The sequence below is a fragment of the Megalobrama amblycephala genome, linkage group LG16 (assembly GCF_018812025.1).
Source record: "Megalobrama amblycephala isolate DHTTF-2021 linkage group LG16, ASM1881202v1, whole genome shotgun sequence".
Classification (NCBI taxonomy): domain Eukaryota; kingdom Metazoa; phylum Chordata; class Actinopteri; order Cypriniformes; family Xenocyprididae; genus Megalobrama; species Megalobrama amblycephala.
The window spans coordinates 21,242,006-21,269,859 of record NC_063059.1 but is presented as its reverse complement, the minus strand read 5'-3'; the positions used below and the strand labels follow the sequence as shown (position 1 = coordinate 21,269,859).

General features: G+C 39.6%; 2 protein-coding genes across 2 annotated transcripts in view; one reads left to right on the top strand and one right to left on the bottom strand.

The window, feature by feature from the left end:
* Nucleotides 1-42: 42 nt before the first annotated feature.
* Nucleotides 43-27,550, bottom strand: LOC125248166 (guanylate cyclase soluble subunit beta-2-like). The gene is made up of 16 exons (XM_048159854.1): nt 27,419-27,550; nt 22,608-22,681; nt 22,439-22,533; nt 22,140-22,300; nt 21,721-21,820; nt 21,462-21,604; nt 21,183-21,276; nt 20,787-20,890; nt 19,496-19,712; nt 7,762-8,082; nt 4,599-4,747; nt 4,341-4,487; nt 3,645-3,799; nt 2,151-2,368; nt 1,365-1,484; nt 43-720 (listed from the first exon to the last, which is right to left on the bottom strand). Exons 1-16 carry the CDS (start codon nt 27,455-27,457, stop codon nt 551-553), a joined length of 2,307 nt encoding a protein of 768 aa, XP_048015811.1. The 5' UTR covers nt 27,458-27,550; the 3' UTR covers nt 43-550.
* The window catches only part of cul3b (cullin 3b), a 37,103-nt gene continuing 36,676 nt past the window's right edge, over nt 27,428-27,854 (top strand). The window contains exon 1 of the mRNA XM_048159855.1: nt 27,428-27,693. Within this exon, the coding sequence (XP_048015812.1) occupies nt 27,631-27,693 (63 nt within the window). The 5' untranslated portion in view covers nt 27,428-27,630. The remainder of the gene's footprint in view (nt 27,694-27,854) is intronic.

The following is a 27,854-nucleotide window of genomic DNA, read 5'->3' as shown; positions in this document are numbered from 1 at the left end:
GCGTGAGCCGGGATGTTCGTTAACAGTATATCATTGCAAAGGTATTCCAACTTCTTTTTAATTCAAAGCAAAGAAAGAAAAAGAACTTTGCCATCAACGTAAGTATATTGGGGCAGCGGGGCATTGAATTGTATTCAGTCTTCTTGTACGTTATGTGTGCATGAGTGCGAGCATGAACAATAAGTTGCCGGCTGCAGTTCACTGGTGTCACTAATAACAAGTGTTTCTGAATTCTACATAGAGCCCCTGTAAGATCTGCCCCTTTAAAATCTGCACAACATATCAGGGCCAAAATTTTTTGGGGAGTCACACTCCTGATATCAAGTATTGCTCAGGGGTTGACCTTTAATTTCTGTTAGGTTTTACTTCCCTGTTTTATGAAAAGGTAAAACAAAGACACTCATCTAAAGGCTAAAAAAGCTGAAATATTTGCAATGTAGACAATACTAAAAATAATCTAGTACATGACTACCAACTTGTTTTCATCTTACCATTATATTAAACACTTTAAAGTTACAGTATAACACAGTGGATACATTCAAGAAACAGATCAGAATAACAAACAGAACTTTGTGTGAACATGTCTGCTGCGTTTATCAAGTGAAGGTTTCTTATTGTCAGTCTTGTTGTGTGTGCTCTCCTTTGTGAGCTCAGAGGGCAAGTCCAAAGAACTTTTCTCACTGTAAAGACTCCCATAACTCTCAGAATCTCGTGGTTTACCTGTTAGTGAACATACAGTAGCAGTCAATGTTATAAGCAATGTCAGTGCACCCATTTGTTATCAATAAATTTCACTTTTTAAAGAGGACCTATTATGCCCCTTTTTTCTAAGATCAGGTGTCCCCAGAATCTGTCTGTGAAGATTCAGCTCAAAATTACAGAGCCACGCAGATGACAATTATGCACAAGATTTATTAAACTAACTAAACTAACTTCTCTTTTATGTTTTATTGTGCTTAAACTGTCAAATACTCACAAGGTTGTCAAAAACACACAAAGTTCACATAAACACAGTCGGTTATGTCTGTGAACATAAACAGCAGGGACAGAAATCACATGTGTATCGTTGGAGTTCTGTGAAGCATTGCCTTAAAATAAAAAAATAAATAAAACTAATCCACTTTTATCATTATAGCGTGGTTGTGTACACACACTGCCAACGGACATTTGTTCAAAACCATATAAAACTGAATTTTGCATAATAGGTCCCCTTTAAACAAAGGTTTTTTTTTTGTTTGTTTTTTGTTTTTTTTATGTAAAGGGGCATTATGTAACCTCTTTATATCTCTCTCAAAATCTCATTACATTTATCAGACTTCCCCATTTATTATATTTTTAATTTCTGCTTTACTGCATGGTGATACCTGTTATACTGCTTTGCTGAGGTTCAGTAAACTGTGCGGGAGGTTTGCTCTCTGTTGGACTATCTCCATATTTCATTGGAACCAATGGACAACTGTCTCCTTTCTGCAGTCTTTGGGTAGCTTTAAGAGAGGAGAAGATAGAAAGGAAGAAAACAGAAGACAGTGATATATAGAGTAACATAATTGTTTTCTGTACATTCATTTATTCATAATTATTTATTATTAATAAAACTATAATCTCTTATGGAATGATGCAATAAAATCTGTCACTTTTTTTATTGCAAGCATATACATATCCACTGTAGGGTACAAAATATATGTAAATATGTAATATGTAAAAAATAGACCAATTTGTTTTGGTTTTGTTAGTTTTCTTCTCAACAAAGTGTCAGTAAAAAAAAAGATGAAATGAAAAATTAGGTCAAATTAAATATATGTGATGTTTTATTTTTTATTCACTTTGCAATTTTTGGAAAATCATTTTTGCAACTGATACCAAATCTTGGGTACAGGACAGGTAATACAGGTTAAAAATCTGATGTACAATGATGTGTTCATAACTACTGTTCATGTTAAAATGAAATGCAATTATAAATACACTAATAATATATAAGTAAAATACGATGATATATTTAAAACAATATAAACAGTTTATCTGACATATCTATATAGTTTTCCCACTAAACAATAGGATTTCTGGCCTGATTAAGAATATATATAGTAGGACACCAATCCATATGCCATTGCTTATAACTGGTAACCAGATAATAAACATATTCAACAGACCTTTTAATGCTGGCCTATTGTGAGGTAGCTGTGAAGCACAGTCTTTTCCAGAATGAGTCATCTTCCTGACTGAGTCAGCATTGTGCACCAAAAGTCCCATGATCTCACTATCTGTGACTTTTAGGTTCCTCTGTAGGAGGTAGGTTTGCATTCTTCCTTTACCTTTTACCTCTATCTCTCCACGCTCCTCCATCTGATAGCCTTTATTTCTTAGAGCACTGTTAACAAGAAATCAGTCAAAGGGTTCTGATTTAAGTCAAGATTCTCAAGTCAGGTATTAATCTATGTTAAGGTTTTATATATATATATACATATTAGGGGTGCAACGGTTCACATTACTCACGGTCCGGTTTGTATCACAGGTTTAGGGTTACGGTTTTGGTATGGTTCGGTATGTGCTATATTCAGGAAAAATAAGACTACTGTCAAATAAAAATAAAGAAAATAAGAACAAACAATCAAACTACAAGCAACAGCAAAAATCAATACAATAGAGCAAAGATTCAAATAAAAAAGCAGTGCTTTTCGGGGTTTTTCAAGTATCTAACAGAAGTTTTCAGGTACAGAAAATGAATAAATATAAAATAACACTGCATATTATCTTCACTGTATAAAATAAATAAAGATGAATCATTATTGAAGTTACAAAAGCTATTCAGTCATTTGTTGTTTGATTACCATTAAAAACACAGGCAGTAGTTCTTTCGCTTTGAGACATAATGCACGATCCAGTAGGCCTACTGTTACACGTGTTGTATTTTTTTCGACTGTTATACGTTCACTTAAGACATAACCAACTATTGCTAGGATACTCACCAAAATGGGCATGTTGACATAATTTTTGTGTGAATTTGTTCGTTCAAGTGCAAGACTTGAAAGAGAACTCAGTATTTTCGCACTGTCTGAGATGAGCCGCACGTACACACAAATCTTCTCATAGTGCGCGCAAGTTTCTTTCATGTCTTTCTCATGAATGTTTAAATTAGCAAGGCTTAAATGAGTTTAGTTTAAACACAGATAGCAATGTGTGCTGATCGTGTGTCACCTGCGCGTCGCGAGCTATCAACACCCAGGTGATGACAGCGTAAACGACATATTCGAGCATACGCCACTCGCAGTGAACCAAGTTTACAAAGAGTGACAGATTTGATCTTCGCTGTTGTAACGCTTTGGGAAGCCAGAATGTGTATTCATCGACTGATATATACATCGACTGATATATACATTCATCGACTGATATATACATTATCCGAACTCTGTTCTGTCTGTTTTACAAACCATATTAGCCTATAGATTCATCGTCATTCAAGATGGACTGCGGTGCAAGTGCACGCCAAACCGTAAGTGGAGAACGGTACGGTTTGATTTTTTACAGAGAACCGCTGCACCCCTAATATATATAAATATATATAATATATACTGTATCTTTACAGTGCCAAACAGAGATTATTTGAAATAACTGTAAAACAGAGGACATATTTTCATGCTTCTCACTGATAAACACTGGGACTAATGTGGATTTTGTCAGGCAGGCCATGACTCTCCATCCGAGAAGCCGTGTTAACTGTGTCTCCAAACAAACAGTAACGAGGCATCTTCTCACCAACCACCCCTGCCAAGACTGGCCCACTGTGCAAGCCCACCCGAATCTGAGACACAAAACCCCACTTTAATAGAAGTACATTTAAAAACAGAGAGTATAAATAATTATTGGCAAAAATCAATCCAACTCTTTCCTAAACCCACAAAACATCTGGGCCCGTATTCTTAAAGCTTCTAAGAATCCTCTCCTAATTTAGCTTAAAAACTTCTACGTAGGAGTCTTAGCTTAAGAGCGATTCGGGACCAATCTAAGAGCAACTCTGAGCGAGGAAAAGACAAAAACTTTTATTTAATTTAGGAGGCAGGGGTGACCCCGTTGCTACCTATGACACATTTGAAGACTTTTGAAGACTGTGTTTGGTAGTTTGAATGACTTTTTTCTTCACTAGGATTTTTAGTTCATTTTAAAAGGAAACACCCACATTTCTAAGAATTTTCTTTTTTGTCACTAGGAGCTAATCTTTGCAGTAAGATGTTTTATGAATACGGGCCCTTAAGTTTTATGAAATTTTAGAAAAGCAGGTATGGCTTGAGATTACAGATTGAAACATTAAATCTAAAGTATTAATCAAAGATAACCTGCATCACCTGAATAGGGCCACCAGTTACAGGGTTAGTGACTTCTTTTGCAGCTATGATCATGCCTAGGGCGAAGTTGGCCACACGCTCAGTGTGACTTGACATTGGGATTGGAACACCACCAACAACCATGTAAGCATCTCCAATTGTCTCAACCTGCCGAACACATTTTGTAACACATAATAAAATAATTGTAAAGATGATGAATCACCAAAATGAATTAATTTAGTCTTACATTTAAGAAAAATCATCATGACTAAGGCTCACCTTGTAAACATTGTGTACAGAGGTAAGACGGTCGAACTTCAGGTACATAGAATTGAGCATGGAAACAATCTGGATGGGTTCACACTCAGCGCAGATATTTGTGAAGGTCACCACATCACTGAAGAGGATGGTGCACTCTTCAAACTCACCTAAAAGAAAAGCACTGTAGAGTCAAGATTTTTCTGTAGTCCTGGTAAGGCAAAAATTTTAATTATAATGAAGTGACCTATGTGTGTGTGATTGGGTCTATGAAATCTTTTTGTATGATGCACTTCAAAGTCGTAAGTGTCTAGAAGCTTTAGGTAGAGATTTAAGGGCTTGAGCTTCTGAAATCTCACATTAAATATGCAATACTCTGTAATGGAACAAAAAAGATCCAGTAATAGAACAGAAAACGATGCTTTGCATAATATAAACAACATAATGTAAACATTGTCATAATTCATCAACAGTATTTCATAATCAATTTGCATAAATATGCAGTATTCATTAATTGTGAAACGAGACAGTAGAACATGCAACAGTGCCTTGTTTTTACTTTAAAACCTTCAGAGCTCACATTTATTGAATCATAGCCTTTTTTAATCACATTAGTCTGTATCACAATACTTGTATGACTTTTTGAAATCATTAAGACTTTTGTTATACCATTTAAGACTTTTATGACCTTAAATTTGAATTTAAGACATTATAAGAATTTTTAGGGACCTGAACTCAAATTGCGGTATGACCAATGGTACAGGGAGTACCCTCAGGTGATGAAAAATACATTTCATTCAAAACATTATCTTATTAAACTTCCCATGTTTTATTTTAAATATATGATTACAATTTTAATATATGTTTATGCATCTAAAAGACACGTTTGGTAGAGTAAGATGTTTTGTAGTAATGTTCTCTTTAACGTTATGACATGCTGAAATAATCACTTAATTGACTGTGACTGTGGTCTCTTGTTTGTTTTGGGTAATTGTTAAGTAAAATGCTTTTCTTACTGAGTATTTTTGTCTTATTTAAAGTTTAAATGTCTAAAATTTACTAAATTAAGGGCATTTTGCTAAAAAAATTGTAAAATGATCTGCCAATAAGGTAAGAAAATTATTCTTATTGCAAACGGAAAACAAGATTTTTTTCTTACCCCATTGGCAGATAATTGTACTTGTTTTAAGCAAAATGCAATTAATTTAGTTTTTTTTTTACTCTCAGTTCACCCAATGTTTCAGAAGACCTTACTATTTTGGATCAGCAATCAGGTTAATCCAGCTCTGTCAAGGCAAATATTCCCTTGAGGACCACTCCAGAGACTTTCTCACAGACTTCCCGGACTTTGCTCTCATCGAATTTTATTGCTATTGGGGACCTCAAGCTCCGGTGGTCTTTAGTTCGGTAATCCTAAATCCGTTGGTCCCAAATCTGGTGGTACCAGTGCTCTTGGCACTTCCAAGTCTGGTGGTCCCTAGTCTGGTGGTCCCAGGTCCAGTGGTCTCAGTGCTTCTAAGTCCGGTGATCCCAAGTCCAGTAGTCCCAAGTCCAATGGTCCCAGAGGTACTTCTGTCATCAGTGCTGCCTGTGATGCCAACTGCCATCTTGTGTCTTTGGGCCACACACACTTCTGCAGCTCCTTCTGAGGCAGCGGCATCCACTTTTACACCCTCTGTCTGCCTAGTTGCGGCCATGGAGGCCATCTCTGAACCCTTTGTCTGTCCTGTCATGACCAAGAAGGCTGTCTCTGAACTCTCTGCCTGTCAATTAACGACCAAAAAGGCCATCTCTGAACCTTCTACCTGTCCAATAATGGCCATGGAGGTCATCTCTGAACTCTGTCTGCCCTTTGGTGACAAAAGAAGGCCATAACTGAACTCTCTGTGCCCCCTGTCATAGCCACTAAGCCACTGCTCCACTAGTCCCACTGTGGTCTCCAACTCCACCAGCTGTACAGTGTTCATCAACTCCACTGGCTCCACCAAGATATTCAGCTCCGCTGGCTCCACCTTGGTCTTCAGCGCCAACTTAGTGGTCTTCAGCTCAGCCTCCTCCGCTCTGGTTCCCTGCTCTGCCTTGGCCACCTCCTCTGCCGGCTCTGCCCTGGCCCCCTGCTCTGTCGCACCACCCTGGCTCCTGCTCCGCCTTGGTATCCAGGCCCTCTTCCAAAGCATGGGCCTGGCCCTTTGTCTCTACTCCAGATCTGTCTACACTCCACCACAAACCTGGTCTCTTGTTTTTGGAGCATCTGGAATCAACTTAAGTCCTTGGATCCAGCTCTCCCCCTTTCAGAGTTCAGCCAACATAACCTATTGTCAAGATTGCCCTGGAAAACCTTGGCTGCATCTCAAAGCTGAAAAAATGCTGCCTTCAAAAGCTGCATACTGAGTTGGGAAGGCCTCATGGAATGTCTGAATCCAATATTTGCTATCCTGCTTGCTGAGTTACATTCACCTGGTCTGTTTTCGAAGGCAACACAGATTTATCCTTCACTGTCTTAGATTAGTGATGGTTTCACTTTTTACATAGCCTATACAGCTACCACATATGACTATGCTATTTTATTATGACTATTATATATTTTTATGTCCCACTTTAATGGCAAGTTAAAACAAGCTCCCAGAGAAGGAAGATCAAATATAATACTTTCAGAGCATATGGCTGTCACGCATCAAAAGAACAAATGGCTCAGACTATAGGGACTTGGGAGGTGAACTGATCATTTCTGTTAACTGTGCATAGTCTATGCAGCAGTTATCTGAAAAAATAATGAACAACTCAGACAAGAAGACAAACAAGTGAATACTCAGACAGTAGTGCAACAAGTCACAGCTTGAGATACTTTCCTGATACTGTTCCCCTCTTTCTCTGTCTCTCAATTGCTCTTTCAGACACATATGTTGAACCTTGCTTTGCATTTGTAATTTTTATTCTGACAGTCTATGCAGGGAGTTCATTTTGGGCAACTTGAGAGGTGGTTGTGTAATTACTGAATCATAAATTAATGAATCAAATGAGAACCTAGCACCTTATAACTGAATTTAAATGGAATGACTGCGTAGCTTTAATTAAAAATACTAAAGTGGTATATTGTGAGACACACTTCTATTGTCTCACCACTTGAAACCTTACTCATTGCATTCTCTGCTCGCCTAATCATCCATCCCTACATTTGATTCACCTGCCTCCACTCTCTTGCCCTCTTTCAGCTGGTTGGCAACATGTTTGGGCAGCATGGCATAGAGAAGATTTTCCGTCTTCTGCCTTTCTTCCTCAAGGTGTTTTGAGAGATGATGCAGCTCTTCCTTTTTCCGTTCTAGCTGGTTGGAGAGCTCCATCTCCGCTAGACGCTGCTGGTTAAGCAGGATCAGATCACGTGTAGCGTCATGTGGAGCAATATCAGAGAGGTGCATGCAGTGCTCCTCTAGCTCCTGCAAGCTGCGAAGTAATGGTGAAGCTAGGTACAGCATGCAACGCAATGGAGGCATCCATATCATTTGTCCTGGGAGAAGGAAGTAAGAAAAATATTAGGAGAGAGGTTTAAAGGCATTTTACATAGAGGGATACAGAGAATGTTCAATAAAGGGCTAGTTACAGTCTGAAGTTACAGATGAGACACCATATTTTAGTATGGTTAAGTTACTAAACCACACAGTCATTAGAGAGGTTCATTTGATATTCCTTAAAGCTACAAAAGGGTGTGAGGTGGACATGGGTGTGAAAAAGGGGGAAATGACATTCAGAATTAATGAAAACAGAAATTAATTCTAATAATTCTATTAATTCATGTTTGTCAAAGTGTATATTATTTAAACCTGGAAAATAAATATAAATTTAAGATAAAATAATCAAGTAAACAGATTGTACAATATGTGCATTTGATCAAAAATACATGATATTATTATAAGTTGATAGTTCAGAATGCATTCTTTTAAGACAGTGGTTCCCTTATGAATAGGAACTTCGACACTGCATCATGGCATTGACACCATGGGAATGCTTCTGTGTAAGCCGGTGTCTGCATAGCATGTCACAGCAGACACTATAAATAAATTCCTGACAAACACAACATCAGCTTCTTTGTCTTCAGGAAGTCACTTGTATATCCTGAGGTGTGTTGGTCCACACCATAACATCATGTGCCAAAAAGGAAATAGGCAAGGCAAGGCAATTTTATTTGTATAGCACATTTCATACACAATGGTAATTCAAAGTGCTTTATACATAATACATAATAATAAAAATGGAATGTATAAGAAATAAAAATAACAGTAAAAACAGAGAATACCACTATCTGGATGGAAGAGTTAGGAAGTTTCATGGAGTTTTTTGTTATCCATCAGAGAGGATCTAAACGGATCTATATATCAGAGCGGATCTAAATGGATCTTCCTCATGCTGGAGGGATAACTGTACTCAACTCTTTTGTCCATCAGAGCGGATCTAAACGGATCTATCCATCAGGGCGGATCTAAATTGATCTTCCTCACGCTGGAGGGATAACTCAACTTTTTTGTCCGTCAGAGCAGATCTAAACGGATCTATCCGTCAGAGCGGATCTAAATGGATCTTCCAGACGCAGAGGGATAACTGTAAAAATATTTATATTTGTCAGGTAGCTGTGCATTTAAACAGTACCCTTACAGACAAATCTTCCTGGACTAACTCTATCAGGAGCTCCATCCAGGGATAACTCTACTCAACTTTGTTGTCCGTCAGAGCAGATCTAAACGGATCTATCAATCAGAGCGGATCTAAATGGATCTTCCTCATACGGAGGGATGACTGTAAAAATATTTGCCAGGTAGCTGTGCGTTTAAACAGTACCCTTACAGACAAATCTTCCTGGACTAACTCTGTCAGAGCTCCATCCAGGGATAACAAATGCTTACTTCCTAACTCTCCCTCACCTCACTAAACGAGTGCTGAACGCAGTTGGAAATAGTGGTGTAGAATGCAAGTAGAATGCGAGAGCACCTTTTAACACAATACCCAACTATTACCCAATACCCAAGTAATCACCAAATGACACTTGCTTGCATTGATAGACATCTTTAAATAGAGCAGCTACACCTCCACCTCTCCTAACAGCTTAGGAGGGGTTGTTTCATTGAGGATTGTTGCACTGCAGCTGTCTTCTAGCCATGTTTCATTTAGAAGCATACAATCTAGGTTGTTTGTGGTTATTAAGTTGTTGACTAGAAGTGATTTATTTTTAAGTGAGCGGGTATTTAAAAGTGCTAATTTAACAGTCTTACTTTCTGTCTCTACAGTAATCTTAGTTTGTCGTGTAATAGGCAGCAGATTAAATGGGTTTGCCAAACGGTTTGAGAAGTAGGCTTTCTATCATGTAATAAAACAGAAATAGAGAAAGCAACAGGCACACTGGGTTCCTGCTTGTTCTGTAAACATTTGACAAAGTCACTGTTATCATAGTAGGGACCCGACACATATCACTGGGAGCTGTTATCAGTTGTTTTTGGTTCACCTAGAACATTGAGGAGGGTGTGGGCCCTGGCATTGTGGCAGAGGCCGAAGAGCTCTCACAGGAGGAGGGGGAGGGCGAGCTGGGCCCACAGGCTTTGGCTCGCCGCATTTTTGGTTGATATCTGGGGGCTCGCAGCAAAAGAGTGGGAGAGTTTGGTTCCAGCATACACCAGTTCCTCCATTTTCTCTGAGAAACACAGAAGAGGGGATGCTGGTGTTGCCAGAGGCTGTAATTTGTTGTCCTGGTTTCCTTGACTGTTTTACCGAAAGCCGTCTTTGGGTGTTGAATCTTGGAGCAGTTCTAACATGTCACTGTCTATCGGTGTGCTCTGTGGGCAGGGATCATTTGAGATTGTGCTCGTGAGCAGTGGTTGTTGTGGCTGCGTGGTGTTATCCTTGTCCTTGTGGGACGTGTCAACTGCATGTCCATTCAGGTGCTGAAATGAAGTCCTGTAGTCAGTTGTACTCTATCCAGGTGTGTTTGTGCCATTCAGGTTGAGTGGATTTGCACACACTGCTGAAGGATGATGGAGGGAGAAGTAGATATTGTCCTTTAGCACTCTTGAGCCCAGTTTGTTTGGGTGCAGGCCATCATGTGTGAACATTTGTCTCTGACTCTAGAAAAGATTGAAGTTGTCGATGAAGTTCAGTCCCTTTATTTTGCAGGTTTTTTGCAGCCATGTGTTAAGCCCAAGCAACCGTGAAAATCTATTTGTTCCTCTTGCTGGGAGTGGTCAAGTCAAGTCAAGTCAAATTTATTTATATAGCGCTTTTTACAATTGGTAATTGTTTCAAAGCAGCTTTACATATTAGAAGCACAGAAAGTGTGTGGTTAAAGAAGTGGTTAAAAATAAGCTGTACAAGCAAGCGTGGTAATATGTAACATATACAAGATGGTGCTACATTAAGCCAATGTCGGCTGACTCCCAGGGGTGGAAAAAACCCCCTAGGAGAAAACCCAGCGTGCTAACACTGGGAGAAAAGTCCTAGGAGGGAAAAAACCCCTTGGAAGATATATATAATATATGTAAATGGATATGGAGATCAAAATCTGAATTATACATTTTTATTATAGAGATTAAAAATAGATTATATATAAATATATGTAAGCGGATACAGAGATTAAAAATCTAAATTATAGATGCAGCCAGAACTGGATCTGTAGGCCCATTGTCTCCTGGGCTACGTTGTAGTCAGGTCCAGACACAGGTTCTGACACAGTGGTCCACTGATGAACGACTGAACTTTCAGTCTTCTAAGCATTTCAAAAAGTTTGAAATCCCTTTTAAGGAGTTCTGACTGCTTCCGAATATCATTCTTCCCCACATGAATGATTAGTTGATTTGCAATCTTATATTTCACAGAATGTTCTTAAGTTCCCTGTTTACATCAGAAACTGTTGCTTGTGGAAGGCAGCATGTAGTTGTATTCCTGCTGCTAATGTTTCTGATTTTGGAGTCACACACTATCTGAGTCCTGGGATCGGCTGCACTATGAACTGAGTTCCGCTGTCTGCTTGACCTTGAGCAGCAGTTAGCTACTGAGTTAGCTCAGTGTTAGCTGCTGGCTGATTCGATCTGTGTCCGATCATGTTTGGGGATTCCTCACCCACATTTATTAACACTTCAAATCTGTTCTCCAGATGTATTGGAGGTGGTGGGGAACCAGTGTTTGGGGTAGAGGATGCTACTGCATCAATATGTGATAATCGTGACAATCTGATGACGCTCCCTGTTCCCTTTCAAAGGCTACACTCTAAGCTGCGCTTTATTCAGCGCTGTGGGAACGTCTTTAGTCGTGACCAGCTGTGAATATATGTGTAAAACAACGTCAATGAAATTGACCTATATTTATAGCCTTGCGTGACGTCATAGGAATGCGCCATGAGCGAGGCTATAATTAGATGTGCCACCTGTACATCAGCAGGTCTTTTGTCTTCAGAGACCATACTGTGAAGTGTGTGTGTGAAGCAGCTCTGCTCAAACTCTTTCCTTCCTTCATTACTTTGTTAGGAGTTAGATTTGACAGGCAGTGCGCAGAACTTTTTCTCCCTTTGTTCCTTTTTCAACTCTGTCTGACAAGTGAAAAGTGAACACCCATATATGATATATATTATATTTGAGAGAAAGTCATCGCTGAACAAAGCAAACGGTGTGTGTCTCCGTGTTCGCGGTCCATCTCCGAATCGGGCACACACCAATATTGTTTTGTTTGTTTGGGGAAGAGCACGCTGCCCTTGCGTTGTATCAGGGCGAGTGCGAGCATTGTGTATGTTCACAGTTAAAGTGCTTCGCGTTCGCTTTGCTTATTTCAAAGGGGCAGCAACCACAATGTGATCGTGGGGCTCGCGTGGCGATCTGGCTGAGGAGCGAGAGACAGGTTCATACTTTATTGCTCTCACTCTCACTCCGGATCGCGATGTCCTTTACCGAGACCGAAGCGTGCTCCGGCGCTTCTTCGGCTCGGGCAGAGGACAATTAAGTGTTTTCCATTGAATGGAATGAGTGTGTCCGTCTCTGAGCGTTCCTCCTGTGATGATAAAGCGAACGGAACAAAGGCACGCGTTTTTATGATGCTGCCTCAGATCGGAGAGACGCTTGCATGCCATCTCTCCCCTGGGGGCACATCATCAGAGGCGTTTCACAGCGAGTCGGGCTGGTACTGCGCTGTACACAATGGCTGTGTTACAGGCATATCAGACTCGTCTATGAAAGTTTTAAGCACAGCCTTTCATTCAGACCGTGTTTACTTGTCTGGTAATTGGCTGCTTTTAATTCTGAGGAATTTATTAAGTGAAATGGCCTTATGTATATATTTGTTTATATTTATATGATATGTAATATGCATATATAAGCAAAATAAATAGGTCCTCCATGGCGTTAACTCGTTCATGGGGAAAACCTTATTTTTCTTGTGCCTTTGTGCCTTCAATGTCAACTTATTTGACTATCGTGGGTGCAAGGGCGTGTGATTTATACAATGATGCTCCAGTTTGAATAGACGCTTGTGAGCTATCTCTTCTCTGGAGCTCATAGTCACTTAAAGACACAGCACTCCCCACCAAGCTATGCATAATAATCCATACTGGTGGGAAGGCGTTTTGATCAGTGTGTCAGACTGGTACTGCTGCACACTATGGCAGTGTTGCAGGTGGACCAGGCTGACCTGCTAAGAAGGCTCAAAAGCAGGTTGTGGCGAGTTGTGCTGTGGCGAGTTGTGCTTCCCCTCGTAAATCTGGGGACCAGCGTGTCACATTCAGCAGCCTCATAGTATCTATTACCCGCCCCTTCTCAATATCTTCACATAAACTCTCCTTCCCCGCCACCTCTGGTGCTTCGGGGGGCAGCGGTTTTCAGTGAAATGTTAGATGTTCCGTTGATTTCTGTAACACATCAGGACACGGATTATTTAACATCCCCTCAAAGGGAAGTATCGAAATTAGTGCCCATTTAGAGAACTTGGCAGCGTGGAAACTACTGCCAGGGATTTCTGCGTGGGTTCTAAAGACAGTAGAAAAGGGATACAGAATCCAATTTATTCATCGTCCTCCATGTTTCAACGGTGTGGTCTCCACTACCGTGAATCTGGGGCAAGCGACTTTACTGTCATAAGAACTGCAATCTCTGCTGGAGAAAGGGGCCATAGAGCATGTTCCCCCTCTAGCGAGAGAGTCAAGTTACTACAGCAGTTCCCAAGAAGGACAGGCGGCTGCGTCCAATCTTAGATCTTCGAGGCTTAAACCGTTCAGTCAAACTCTCGAGTTCGAGATGTTAACCGTAAAAATGATCGTGTCGCAAATCCAACATCACGATTGGTTTGTCACGATCGATCACAAGGACGCATATTTTCACATAGAAATATTGCCACAACACAGGAGGTTCCTGAGGTTCGCTTTCGGGGGCAAAGCTTACCAATATTGGGTTCTTCCATTCGGCCTAGCCTTATTACCCCACCGCACATACACAAAATGCATGGATGCAGCACTGGCTCCATTCACATTTTGAATTACACGGACGACTGGCTAATACTAGCACAGTCACAAACGATGGCATTACAACAGATGTCGTACTTGCCAATCTAGTTTCTCTAGGGTTGAGACTAAACGAAAAGAAAGTGTTCTGTCCTACCCAGAGAATGACATATTTAGGGGTCGTATGGAATTCGACCATGATGCGGGCACGATTGTCTCCCGCTCGAGTTGAGACCATTCTAACCACCCTGAACAATGTCAGGCTAGGCCAAGATTGCACTGTTCTGCAGTATCAAGAAATGTTAGTCTCATGGCATCAGCGTCCTCGGTGATTCCTCTGGGCCTCTTGCACATGAGACGTTTCAGTTGTGGCTCAGAGCCGAGAGGTATTGTCTAGACAATGCTCTACGGTAAATAAGGGCAAGGGCACGCGCTGAGTGCTTCGTGCCCTTTCTAAAATCCGTGTTTATGGTAAGTCACGCGCTAATGCTTCGTGCACTTTCTAAAATCCATGTTTATGGTAAGGGTTACGCGCTGCGGCTTCGTTCCCTTTCTATGTGGCTCAGACCCCGGTTCTTCACCTTGGGTCCCACTCTATATGCGTTGATGTTGCAAGATGCCAACAACAGACGCTTCCCGTATGGGCTGGGGAGCGGCCTTAGGTGGCCGTCCAGTCCAAAGGGATATGGTGAGGTCATCATCTTGATTGGCACATCAATTGCCTCAAATTGATGGCTGTATTTCTGGCCCTGAAGTACTTCCTCCACCAGTTAAGGGGTTACCATGTCCTAGTGCGGGTGGACATTACTGCGGTAGCCTCTAATATGAGTCGCCAGGGTGGACTGCGTTTGCGATGTCTAGACATGCTAGTGCAGCGCTTTCTGCTCTAGGCTCAGGACAAGTTGCCTCAAGGCAATTTATATTCCCAGATATCTGTCCAGACAGATTATACTGACAGGGGAGTAGAAAACTCCACCCGAGGTAGTCAAACAAATCTGGTAAGATTTTATGAAACAGATGGACCTCTTCGCCCCAACAGGCAGCGCAATGTCCACTCTATTTCATTGAAAGTATGGATGTGATGCACATATGTGGCCCAGAATGCGCCTGTATGCATTTCCTCCTGTTTCCGTGCTCCCAGGAGTTTCTAGCCAACAAGGGACTTGCCTCTTTCCGATAGCGCCGCGTTGGCTGAATGGAATATGGTTCTCAGAGATAATATCTCTTCTCAACGGCTCGCCGTTGACGATACCGAAGAGGAGAGACCTTTTGTCTCAGGTGCAGGTGACATCATTTCATCCTCTGATGGAGATGTGAAACCTTCATGTTTGGCCCCTGAGGGGAACCAACTGAGGGACACTGCTTTCACCTGATGTTTTTGAGACCATTTAATGCTAGGGCTCCCTTCCCTAGATAAAGTTATGCCAACAAATGGGGTGTCTTTGGAAGATGGTGTACTGCACACAATGCAGATCCAGTAAACTGCAAACTGCTACAGTTCTGGGTTTTCTGCATGAGAAATTATCAACAGGCACATGCCCCGCCACTCTCAGGGTTTATGTAGCCGCTCTCTCTGCTTGCCACGCTCTGATCGACGGGGTGCCTTTGGGCAAGCATGTCCTGCTCTCTCGCTTCGTTCGAGGAGCTAGGCGGCTTAAGCCTCCTTCTAGAACCAGGATCCCTTCATCGGAACTAGCAATAGTCCTAGAGGGCCTGGTTGAGACCCCCTTTGAACCGTTAGAGTCAGTTTCTGACAAGCTGTTAACTCAAATGGTTTTTCCTTATGGCTATAACTTCTATGAAAAGAATTGGGGATTTGCAGGCTCTGTCCATTGTGCCATCCTGCTTAGACTTTGCCCCAGGAATAGTGAAAGCTATTTTACATCCTCATCTTGACTATCTGCCTAAGGTTCCTTTCTCGAACTTGCATCCGGTCACTCTTGAAGCCTTCTGCCCTCCGCCGTTCACTACACCGGAGCCGGAGAGACTTCACAGACTGTGTCCAGTCCGTGCTCTTCAGACTTATGTCCACCGCACCAGCCAGTGGCGTAAGTCAGAGCAACTGTTTGTTTATGGCGGCCATAACAGGGGTGCGGCCACCACGAAACAGACCATGTCATATTGGGTGAGAGATACTATTGCCCTTGCCTATGTGGCGCGTGGTCACACTTCACCAACGGGTATTAGGGCTCATTCCACCAGGGGAGTTGCCTCTTCTAGAGCTTTGGCAGGAGGCACTTCCTTGCAACATGTCTGTGATGCGGCAGGATGGTCCTCACCGCACACATTCATAAGGTTTTAGAGTTTGGATGTTCATGTTACTCTGGGCTCTCATGTCCTTGAGTCGACATCACAAGCTAGCGTCTGAGACTCTCTGTGCTTTGTGACACACTTCACAGCCAGGGGGCCCGGACACACAGTGCGGCGGCGTGGGTATTCTCGTTCCCACAGCGCTGAATAAAGCGCAGCTTAGAGTGTAGCCTTTGAAAGGGAACGCCCCGGGTTACTTCACTGTAACCCTGTTCCCTGAAAAGGCGGGAACGAGAAGCTGCGCTTCATTGCCGCACTGAGATGTCCCTGGACTGCTCTTCAGACAAAATATCTGCTGATGTACAGGTGGCACATCTAATTATAGCCTCGCTCATGGCGCATTCCTATGACGTCACGCAAGGCTATAAATATAGGTCAATTTCATTGACGTTGTTTTACACATATATTCACAGCTGGTCACGACTAAAGACGTTCCCACAGCGCTGAATAAAGCGCAGCTTCTCGTTCCCGCCTTTTCAGGGAACAGGGTTACAGTGAAGTAACCCGGGGCGTTTGTGCCATCGATTAGTGTGTTGATCAGTTAAGTTACTTGTTTCTAGTTTGGTAGTCCCGCAAGTAACTTTATTTCAAGAACTGCAATCCTTTGTAGAAGTCTGTGGCAGTTTCTGCAGCAGGTAGATTCTTCAACCAGAAGAGGCATATTCTTTCTAATCCTTTTGAATGTAGAGGAATGTAAGCTGATGGCTGCTGTCAGTGGGAGGCTGGTCAATTAAAAATTCCCCTTTTTTTGTAGCAATCTTCCAGTTATAAAGTTTGTTGGAGCCAAGATTTGTCATTTCTAGCACTGTGCTAATTTGCTGTAGTTAAAATTAGGAGATAAAATATAAAAGCAACAGAGCAAAGCACAGAGCTGTAAGCAAGAGCGTCTGAACAGTAGTGAAGCAGGAAGAAGAAGTCATCTTGCATCCCATTCTAGATCTGCATTGCTTGACTTATACTCTGCGGACATACTATACAGGTTCAAGATGTTATGGCTGAAGTTTGCTTTCGGGGCTGTTTGCTTTCATCAAAAAGTTGATTTATTTCACTAATTCCATTCAAAAAGTAAAACTTGTATATTATATTCATTCATTACACACAGACTGATATATTTCAAATGTTTATTTCTTTTCATTTTGATGATTATAACTGACATCTAAGGAAAATCCCAAATTCAGTATCTCAGAAAATTAGAATATTGTGAAAAGGTTCAATATTGAATACACCTGGTGCCACACTCTAATCAGCTATTTAACTCAAAACACCTGCAAAGGCCTTTAAATGGTCTCTCAGTCTAGTTTTGTAGGCTACACAATCATGGGGACGACTTCTGACTTGACACTTGTCCAAAAAGACGACCATTGACACCTTGCACAAGGAGGGCAAGACACAAAAGGTCATTGCAAAAGAGGCTGGCTGTTCACAGAGCTCTGTGTCCAAGCACATTAATAGAGAGGCGAAGGGAAGGAAAAGATGTGGTAGAAAAAAGTGTACAAGCAATAGGGATAACCGCACCCTGGAGAGGATTGTGAAATAAAACCCATTCAAAAATGTGGGGGAGATTCACAAAGAGTGGACTGCAGCTGGAGTCAGTGCTTCAAGAACCACTACACACAGACGTATGCAAGACATGGGTTTCAGCTGTTGCATTCCTTGTGTCAAGCCACTCTTGAACAACAGACAGCGTCAGAAGCGTCTCAACTGGGCTAAAGACAAAAAACACTGAACTACTGCTGAGTGGTCCAAAGTTATGATCTCTGATGAAAGTAAATTTTGCATTTCCTTTGGAAATCAGGGTCCCAGAGGCACACAATCCACGTTGCTTGAGGTCCAGTGTAAAGTGCCATGTCCATCTGCTGGCGTTGGTCCACTGTGTTTTCTGAGGTCCAAGGTCAACGCAGCCGTATACCAGGAAGTTTTAGAGCACTTCATGCTTCCTGCTGCTGACCAACTTTATGGAGATGCAGATTTCATTTTCCAACAGGACTTGGCACCTGCACACAGTGCCAAAGCTACCAGTACCTGGTTTAAGGACCATGGTATCCCTGTTCTTAATTGGCCAGCAAACTCGCCTGACCTTAACCCCATAGAAAATCTATGGGGTATTGTGAAGAGGAAGATGCGATATGCCAGACCCAACAATGCAGAAGAGCTGAAGGCCACTATCAGAGCCCCAACTAAGTATTGAGTGCTGTACATGCTCATACTTTTCATGTTCATACTTTTCAGTTGGCCAATATTTCTAAAAATCCTTTCTTTGTATTGGTCTTAAGTAATATTCTAATTTTCTGAGATACTGAATTTGGGACTTTCCTTAGTTGTCAGTTATAATCATCATATAAATATATCAGCCTGTGTGTAATGAATGAATATAATATACAAGTTTCACTTTTTGAATGGAATTAGTGAAATAAATCAACTTTTTGATGATATTGTAATTATATGACCAGCACCTGTATTTTAAGTTCTAGAGCTCCCTCCATGAGGAAGCTGTATGCCCTGCAGTGGCAGTTCTCACACTCATATACCTATTGATGGAGCTTCTGTTGGGAGACATCCCCTAGTCTCCTGTTTTTTGCGCAGTGCCAGTTGGCTGAAGCCTATTTGCCTATTTGACACCTTGGGGCATGCCTGAAAGCACCTTCTTTCAGATAACAGAATCTGATGGCATGTTTCTCAGGCCCCTATTTATGGTCTCAGTGACATGTTATGCAGTGTGTCCACACAGTGTCACCTGATCACACACCAGCCAATCAGGGATTGGTGTGTTTGCACACAAGCTTCAGACAACGGCTCGCATGTAAGTGTTCCATTAGTGTCAATGCCATGACGCAGCATCTCATTCCATCTTAAGGGTACCAGGTTAAATACGTAACCTAAGACTTTCTTAACTCTCCTTAATTAAACACACTTGATTCAGGTTCAGATTGGTAGAGACTCCAAGACCTGAAATGGGTGTGACAGACAAAGAAGACATTTATGTCTCCAGGAACTGGTTAGAGAACCACCGACAAAGAGACAAATAGTGTTCCCCACACCATTTTAATTTCAATTAATATAAATATTGCTCATATTACAGATATATAAAAAATAGAATTTTGGACAGAACAGCAGTAACAATTAGGAATAAATGGCTGTGAATTCTCACCTCTCAGTTCTAGCATGGGTCTCTCTTTCCAAGCCACAGGCATTATATCTCTTTTTGTCCGCAAAATAAAATGGCTATTAATAAACTTGCGGATGCTGCAGATGTTGAAAGTCACCTGTGGATTCTGGATGGTGAAATATTTATCCAGCTGGCCACACCTGGTCTGTAACTCTGGCACAATTCTCTGAATAGTCACCCCTGCCTGTCTAACCTGTAGCTGAATGGATGCATTGAGTAGAAAAAAAGATCAATGACTTAATGTTAAAAATATTAAGCACTCAGAAATGCAGAAAATGTTAAACAGTATGCTTTCAAACTATTTGAAAGCAGTGGGGTTAGCCCTGTCACTCACTTTATCATCTGTTAAAACATGGTAACTTTCCAAATATAAGAAGGCTCAAATAAATAACACTGAACCCCACAGCAGTTGAAAATTACAGTCCCGTTTCTTTCCTTAGAAAAGAGTTCTATCTTTGCCACTGCATTCTGTCTGTTGCTAAAACTCTACAGTGGGCAAGAGTGATCTCTTAATCATCTGTCCTCATACCACTGGACAGGTATGCTGCCTATAAACCACCTGATGTATAAATGTTGCGTATGTACAAAATTAACATTGAAATAAGCATAGCCTACATGAATTCACATCCGCGTATTTTAGGATTTATTAAAAAGATTATTTTTAATTTCATGCAACTACGATCAACAATGCGCACTTGACTCTGACTAAGAAGATGGCTTAGCACTGGTAGGCTTTAATGACAGCCAATGACACAGCTTGTATAGCCACTGCCTCATGCAGGTGTGCTGTCGCTGTCATGTGCCATATTCATTGTGCAACACTGGCATCTAATATTTTGATGCCACTGGTACATGCTGATGGAAGTTGTGATGCATCCGGTTGTATATCCAGTTGTGAGTGGCACTAAATATTGTGGCACATGCCACTTAGCTGCTGGATTTCTGTGGCATGTTCAGTTATGCGCGGCCCCTATATCCTTATATCAGATTTACGTATACAGCCCTTATATTGGCTTTATGGTAGGTGACTTAACAAATTAGCTTACAAATATTAGTGCTATTTTACTATAGAATATTTGTTCAACATCACTCAACATATGCTTTAACAACCATAAACAAACTTCCTATAATAAATAAATAAATAAATGTTTTCCCACTACTTTTCTGCATTTTTTCTGCTCTACCGTGTGTACTAATCTGATACATGTTCCTTATTGCTTCAGGTAAATATGTCTATTAAATGAACAAATGTAAATCCTCAACCATCCCTTACCTCTTCATCAAACACAACGTGGAAAGGGAAGGCATTGCAAAATGTCTTCATATCGATGCAGAGATTATCTGGGTACACAGGCTCAAATACCCTTAAAGTTTTACCTGGTGTGGAAAGAAAAATCGAATTAATTCCCAATACAATCACTCAGAAATACAACATTTTAAACTAAGTTCGCGCTACAATTTATTTTAGGAAAATTTAAATACATGTTTACAAAATTCGTAATGTAAGAATGTCATACAGACCCCATCGGAAAATCAGTTTTTTAAATGACTAAATGGAATGCTCAGCTAAGAGGTATGTAGAATTCAAATAATAATTGTCAATTTTGCTGTGTCTCATATACAGTACATCATGGTCTTCCTAAAACAAATACTTTTATTCTATCTTTACCCTCTTCTGGATATATCAGGCTTCTAACTGTGCCCCAGTGGTTTTGCTGTACATGATTTTGAGACTTCTTCTGGAGGGACCTTTCAGAAAAGTCCTGGGGAAAAAAACAGTATACAGTAGGTGTATTTTTGTATACGCCCAAACAAAACCCTAATCCTCAATAGTCTACATAATGTTGTATATAATTGTGAAATCACAAAAGCATAATGTTACAACATATATCTACAATACCAAAAATAAATTGTGTAGAGTTGGTGAGAAAGCATTTTCAATGCATACTTTTCCAAAGAACACTGGGCTCTGTGTGATGAGGAAAACAACATGCTCTTTTTTCCCCATCCTCTCAACTTCCTCTATCTGGTTCACAATTTCCATCTTTATTGTGCTGTTGAAGAAGTCTTTGGCCACAGCTCCAATGATACCTACAGCATCAGAATTTTAGCAGTCAAGAAAATTTCATTACTTCCTGGTTATGCACATATAGCTTACAAACAGACAAACAGATTATAGATAGATAGATAGATAGATAATTGTTTACCAGGGACAATATGACAAAGACCTCGTCGGTCTGAGTAGTAGTGTAACAGCAAGGTGCCGTCATTGTTTTTTTCTACACGGAATGATGGCGCATTCATTTCCTAAAATTAAATAAAGACAACACTAATTTGCTATAGACATTTTGCCGAGATGCATATGAAAGATCACACTACATGTTTCTGTAGTTCCATAGTGAATATTTATTTCACAAGGATAAATATTTATAACTGATTCTGAATGCATGAATGAATAAATCACTAACTCAGAAAAAGTATTATTGAGTGAAAAAGAAAGGTCCTATTTTGGCACATCAAAAGTGGGCTATTAATTCTGGATTAACAAATAAATTATGAAACAGTGTCTTTGATCGAAATTCTCCTCAAGATGTTTATGAGAATAATAATGTCATGCTCACTCTACCTTGTAGGAAAGAGAGAGATAGCTGTGCAGTGAATCCAGATTCTCCATAAACTCAAACAGATTTCCTCCAAGGGTGCGCAACATATGATCATATCCAGACTTTTTGCAGAATTCAAAGAAGTATTCTCCGAACTGCTTTAGCACCACACTTTGTTCAAGGTCTTTGGATAAGCAAAGAAAGTGTACATTAACTTTGACTGAGGCAATAAAGAAAAGGCATGCACTTTCTAATAAATACTGCTGGGCGCTCTGAAAATCAAACAAAGTCTTAAAGTCTTAAGAAAGAATTCAAAGTTTACCAAGCATCTTGCAGGCCTCTGTCACTAATTGCATGGTGATGTTATCTGAGTACACTTCATAAGTCATAAAGGTGTCTTGAACCCTTGCCTTATCCCTGCAAAAATTCCATCAAAATCAGTATTTTTCTGTGCAAAATCAAGTAATTCATAGAGTGTTAAGGACGCTCACCTAAGTTTGTCCCACGTCTCTTCTCCAAATCTGTCAATCACTAGAGACTTCAAACATGTGTTGATGAATCCATACTGGACATGAGAGTTAACATGTTTTGTAGAGACCATACTGAAGTTTGAATTAACATAGCAAGAAATGTTTGTAATAATACACAGAGGAGACCAAGGCCAGTTGTCACAAGGGCTATATGTCAGTTACTAAAGCACAATGTGTGCTTTCTCTACGAGTGCGTTTTGTATGTTGGTTTCAAACATATAACTAAAAAACGTAATAAATTAGAATAATTTGTCCTCCAAAACGAGTCATATTCAGGCAAGGGTAAACTTATGAAGGTAGACTCAAACTCTGCTTTTCACAAATTGTCCAGAATGTCAGGCTGGGGCAAGTATCTTTATATACATTTAGGTGCACAAGTTTGCATACCCTTTGCAGAATCTGCAATATGTTTATCATTTTAAAAACACCATGGATCATAAAAAAGTTCATTTTGATTGTAATTTAATACTGCCCTGATTAAACTATTTCACATTATAGATACTACTTACTGCTCAACATTACAAAATAATAACTGGATTGACAAATAACCATGTTCCAAGTAGAGATTCCCTTGGTTTTTATTATAGTGCGTAGCTTTCTCAGTGATCAATGACTGTTTGTATGTTTTGTGATAGTTTTACATTAGTCCCTGTTTTGTCCTGAATGTAGCTGCCCACTATTCATAAGAAAAATCCCACTACACAGCTTTTCAAACATTTTGAGCTATTATCAACAGTGGCTATATGATCTTGAAATAAACATTTAACTTTTGTAAAATGGATGTAAACTTACCCTAAAAGAGGGGGCTTCATATTTTTAATTACACAGTGAATTGTGTAGTTGTTTTAGGGTTAAATAAAATGTCTGTAAACTTAACAAAAAATATCCTGGCAGGCAATTACCAGTACCTTTTCTGTTTTTCTATGGATTTGTATCTTAAAGTGAGGATGATCAGTGTATATTGTTATTTTATATAGCCTATAATTTTATATTTATTCCATATAGCTCTATATTTATTATGCAGTAATTCTGAAGGGCAATAAAATATTAGATATCGTATCTCTTATATTCTGCAAGGGATTTATAAACTTATTTAGGCCTATAAGGGGTTTATGTATGCACGCAACTGTATATTCACACACATCAATAAAAATGCAACAAATCAAAATGGATAGCATATACAGAACATTTGCTGCTGTTAAAATAAAATTGCCATTTCCTTACCATTTCTCTATCAGGTTGTTTTCCTTGGGTATATGAAAGCTTACAGTTGAATTACTCTTTTTTTATATTCCATGGATCAAACATCCACCTCCATGTCCATCGTGATTAAAAAAATAATACTAGACTGCAGTTCAATCCAGCATTGAACAAGAACTCCAAAAAATACCATTTTTCTTCATCAACTATTTACAAAATTATATATCAGGTGTCCCAAACATGCACAACCTGAAATGTCTGTTGCAGGAGAAGCAGCACGAGCCCACACGACAACATGAATGAGAGTACGTGACCCTATGAGAGATTGAAGACCCTCTGATGTCTTGCCAGTGGCACCTCCAGGAAATTTTTAATGGGGAGGCCAGAGGGGGACAGTAAAAAGCCTAGAGTGGCACACTAAAACGTACACTGGAAAAAAATGTAATTTCAAGATCTATTCATATTTTATCTAACCCATAAAAAATTAATTCTACTTTATCTAACCCACAAATTAAATGAATTTCTTTGATGTAATTTGTCAGGCTGATAAACTATTATATATATATATAAACTATTTTATATATATATGCAGTACAGTCCAAAAGTTTGGAACCACTAAGATTTTTAATGTTTTTAAAAGAAGTTTCGTCTGCTCACCAAGGCTACATTTATTTAATTAAAAAAACAGTAATATTGTGAAATATTATTACAATTTAAAATAACTGTGTACTATTTAAATATATTTGACAAAGTAATTTATTCCTGTGATGCAAAGCTGAATTTTCAGCATCGTTACTCCAGTCTTCAGTGTCACATGATCCTTCAGAAATCATTATAATATGCTGATTTGCTGCTCAATAAACATTTATGATTATTTTCAATGTTGAAAACAGTTGTGTACTTTTTTTTCAGGATTCCTTGATGAATAGAAAGTTCAAAAGAACAGCACTTATCTGAAATACTACCGTTCAAAAGTTTGGGGTCAGTAAGAATTTTTATTTTTATTTTTTTGAAAAGAAATTAAAGAAATGAATACTTTTATTCAGCAAGGATGCATTAAATCAATCAAAAGTGGCAGTAAAGACATTTATAATGTTACAAAAGATTAGATTTCAGATAAACACTGTTCTTTTGAACTTTCTATTCATCAAATAATCCTGAAAAAAAATATTGTACACAAATATTTTGTACAATTGTACACATTAAATGTTTCTTGAGCAGCAGATCAGCATATTAGAATGATTTCTGAAGGATCATGTGACACTGAAGACTGGAGTAATGATGCTGAAAATTCAGCTTTGCCATCACAGGAATAAATTACTTTGTGAAAAATATTCAAATAGAAAACAGTTTCTTTATTGGAAGAATTTATACAAATTCTTTATACAAATTACAAATTGTAATAATATTTCACAATATTACTGTTTTTTACTGTGTTTTTAATTAAATAAATGTAGCCTTGGTGAGCAGACGAAACTTCTTTTAAAAACATTAAAAATCTTAGAGGTTCCAAACTTTTGGACTGTACTGTATATATATATATATATATATATATATATATATATATATATAAATATATATATATATATATATATATATATATATATATATATATATATATACTGTAGTGTGACTGTAACACAAAGGAAGTTTTGCAAATGTGTGAAATAAAATAAATAATTCAGCCACAATGCAGTAAAAACACCAACATCAAGGAAGGGCTTACACCATGGGCGTCGGAACCATTGTATGTGGGTGGGACAAGACCCACCCACTTTTTAAGACCAATGATATTGGACCCACTCACTTTTACCGTCTCTAATTCAGCATTTGTCTAATCAGCCCCCCCCCCCCCCCCCCCCCCACGTGATGCTACTCCACAAACCACCAACAGAGCATAAAAAATACCAAAAATAAATATATTTTTTAAAACATCGCCAAGTAAAAAGCTGCGTTTATAAAGAAATGTCTCTTTACGACCACAACAAACGGGACACTTTCCAGACGCGCATTCCGACTTCGCCTCAGCGCCAGGCGCAAGTCAAACGAGCACAGAAAAGGTAGGCTAGCTTCAGTTGAACAACAGTGAACTGCGTTCAGATGAGATGTTGTCAGGTTATGTCAGTAAAACTCCAATCAGCCGTTAGGCTATAGCCTACTGTGCTCGAAGCGCGAACTCAAGAATTGCTCGCGCAAATGCGCCGGCGCGCGCTGCATATTACTTTATTATAGTTTAACTAAAGCGCTAAAGAAACTACGGGCATGCACCGTCGTTATTCTGTTGTAAATGAAGTCATGAAATTACCAAACATGCGATTAAAGCTGCCTCAGAACTGTGCATGCATTGTATGTATTTGTTGACATGGTTTTAAAGCTATTGTTATCCAATTTGTTGGCCTTAAAATGTCTTAAAATGCACATATGTACACCAAGGAAATCAAAATTTTCTCGGGGGGCATACCCCCGAACCCCCCTAGCATAATACATTTTGTGACCTTATGAAACCCTGCTTTTCTATCAAACGAAATCAAAGGTAAACGTGTATTTTACTTTGGGACTAAACACTGTGTGATCAATGTAATTTCACAATCACAATCACAATGTCTATTAATAAGAAAGCTATAAACATATCTAGAATTTGTGCCATGTTTAAATAGCCTATTATTTCTTAATTTGCTTCCATCCTCATTTTCTTTCTTTCTTTCTTTCTTTCTTTCTTTCTTTCTACCATTTCTTAGGAAAATTTTCAATAGGTTAATTAGGCTACTTTTATTTTATATTTTTTTTCTTGTTTACTATTATGCAATAACTTGTTTATTATTTGAAAGATTTTGTGTTATTTTATCCGTTGTTTGTTAAAAATTGCAATAAAGAAATAACCATTTGCTATGCAAGTAATGCACAGTCGCATAATATGACGTTTGCCTTCAATGATCAAATTGATTCACTCAACTATACTGCATATTTTTTGATTGAGGTTGAAACCCACGCAGACGCTCCACACAGAAAGGCCTCCTGGCTCAACTGGGACTCCAGGGACGTTCTTACTGTGAGGCGACAGCGCCACCCACTGAGCCACTGTGTCGCCCCCAAGTTCGTGAGAAGTTGTATTGAAACAGACATAAATTTCAGTTTGTCCTGTAAAAGTTGATTAGTCTTGCATTCCGGTGCAAATTATTGTCGTTACTGAAGACAGCGTTGTCACGTGATAATTGTTACTTTTCTCAGCGCCTGTCCAAATTGCCCAATTACAGTCGTTTTGTTGTTATTCATAGCGATTGTTGGGGCAGATTTCCATTTATATAACAGTGTGCATCAATCTCTCAAATTAGACAAAATGTCAAGACATCAGAATATGATTCGAAGGAGTATTTCTGAGCCGTCAAGCGCCTCCTTGATGAATGCAACTTTTTGACTTATATAGGACACAGTTAGTAGCCAATAACATTTACTTAATCCGAAATACAGTTATTAATTAATTACAAGTTTCTAAAATATTGATGGTTAACCATATTTAATGGGCTCTGTAATATATTTAAGACTCTAGATGTATAAGATCTCGCGTGAGTTACCTCAGTGTTGAGAGTCTGTGAGATTTGCGTATCCGCCATCTCTTGGAGCCCGAAAGTAGCTGAACGCGAAGCGCTTGTCAACAAGTCCGAAGAGTGAGACTCGTAAAGAAGGTCAAGTGGAGGCTCAGTGCTGCCTCAGTATACGTGTTCCCCGTCTTTTGTCAGAGAAGACTTTCATGTGAAAGGAGACAACGGCGGGGAATAAGCCAGACATGTCAAATCTCAGCAAAGGGGGCACTAAAAAAGACACCAAGATGAGGATACGAGCCTTTCCTGTGAGTATGAGCGCTCAGAGCTTGCGAGACAGTCACTCTAGCTCCGGGGATTCAAGCAGACAGGCCTATATGGACAAATCCCTTTACATTGTCTCGATATTTTCCCAAATCCCACATATATTCAAATAACCATCATGAGAGGAGTGCCAGTTTGATCTAGG

Excerpts from the sequence above, each read along its gene's own strand:
- LOC125248166 (XM_048159854.1), bottom strand. The coding sequence starts at position 27,457 with ATGGCGGATACGCAAATCTCACAGACTCTCAACACTGAG. Across the intron at positions 22,301-22,438 it reads AGAGGCCTGCAAGATGCTTG|ACCTTGAACAAAGTGTGGTG; the intron begins GTAAACTTTGAA and ends GCTTATCCAAAG. Across the intron at positions 4,488-4,598 it reads CTGTACACAATGTTTACAAG|GTTGAGACAATTGGAGATGC; the intron begins GTGAGCCTTAGT and ends TGTGTTCGGCAG.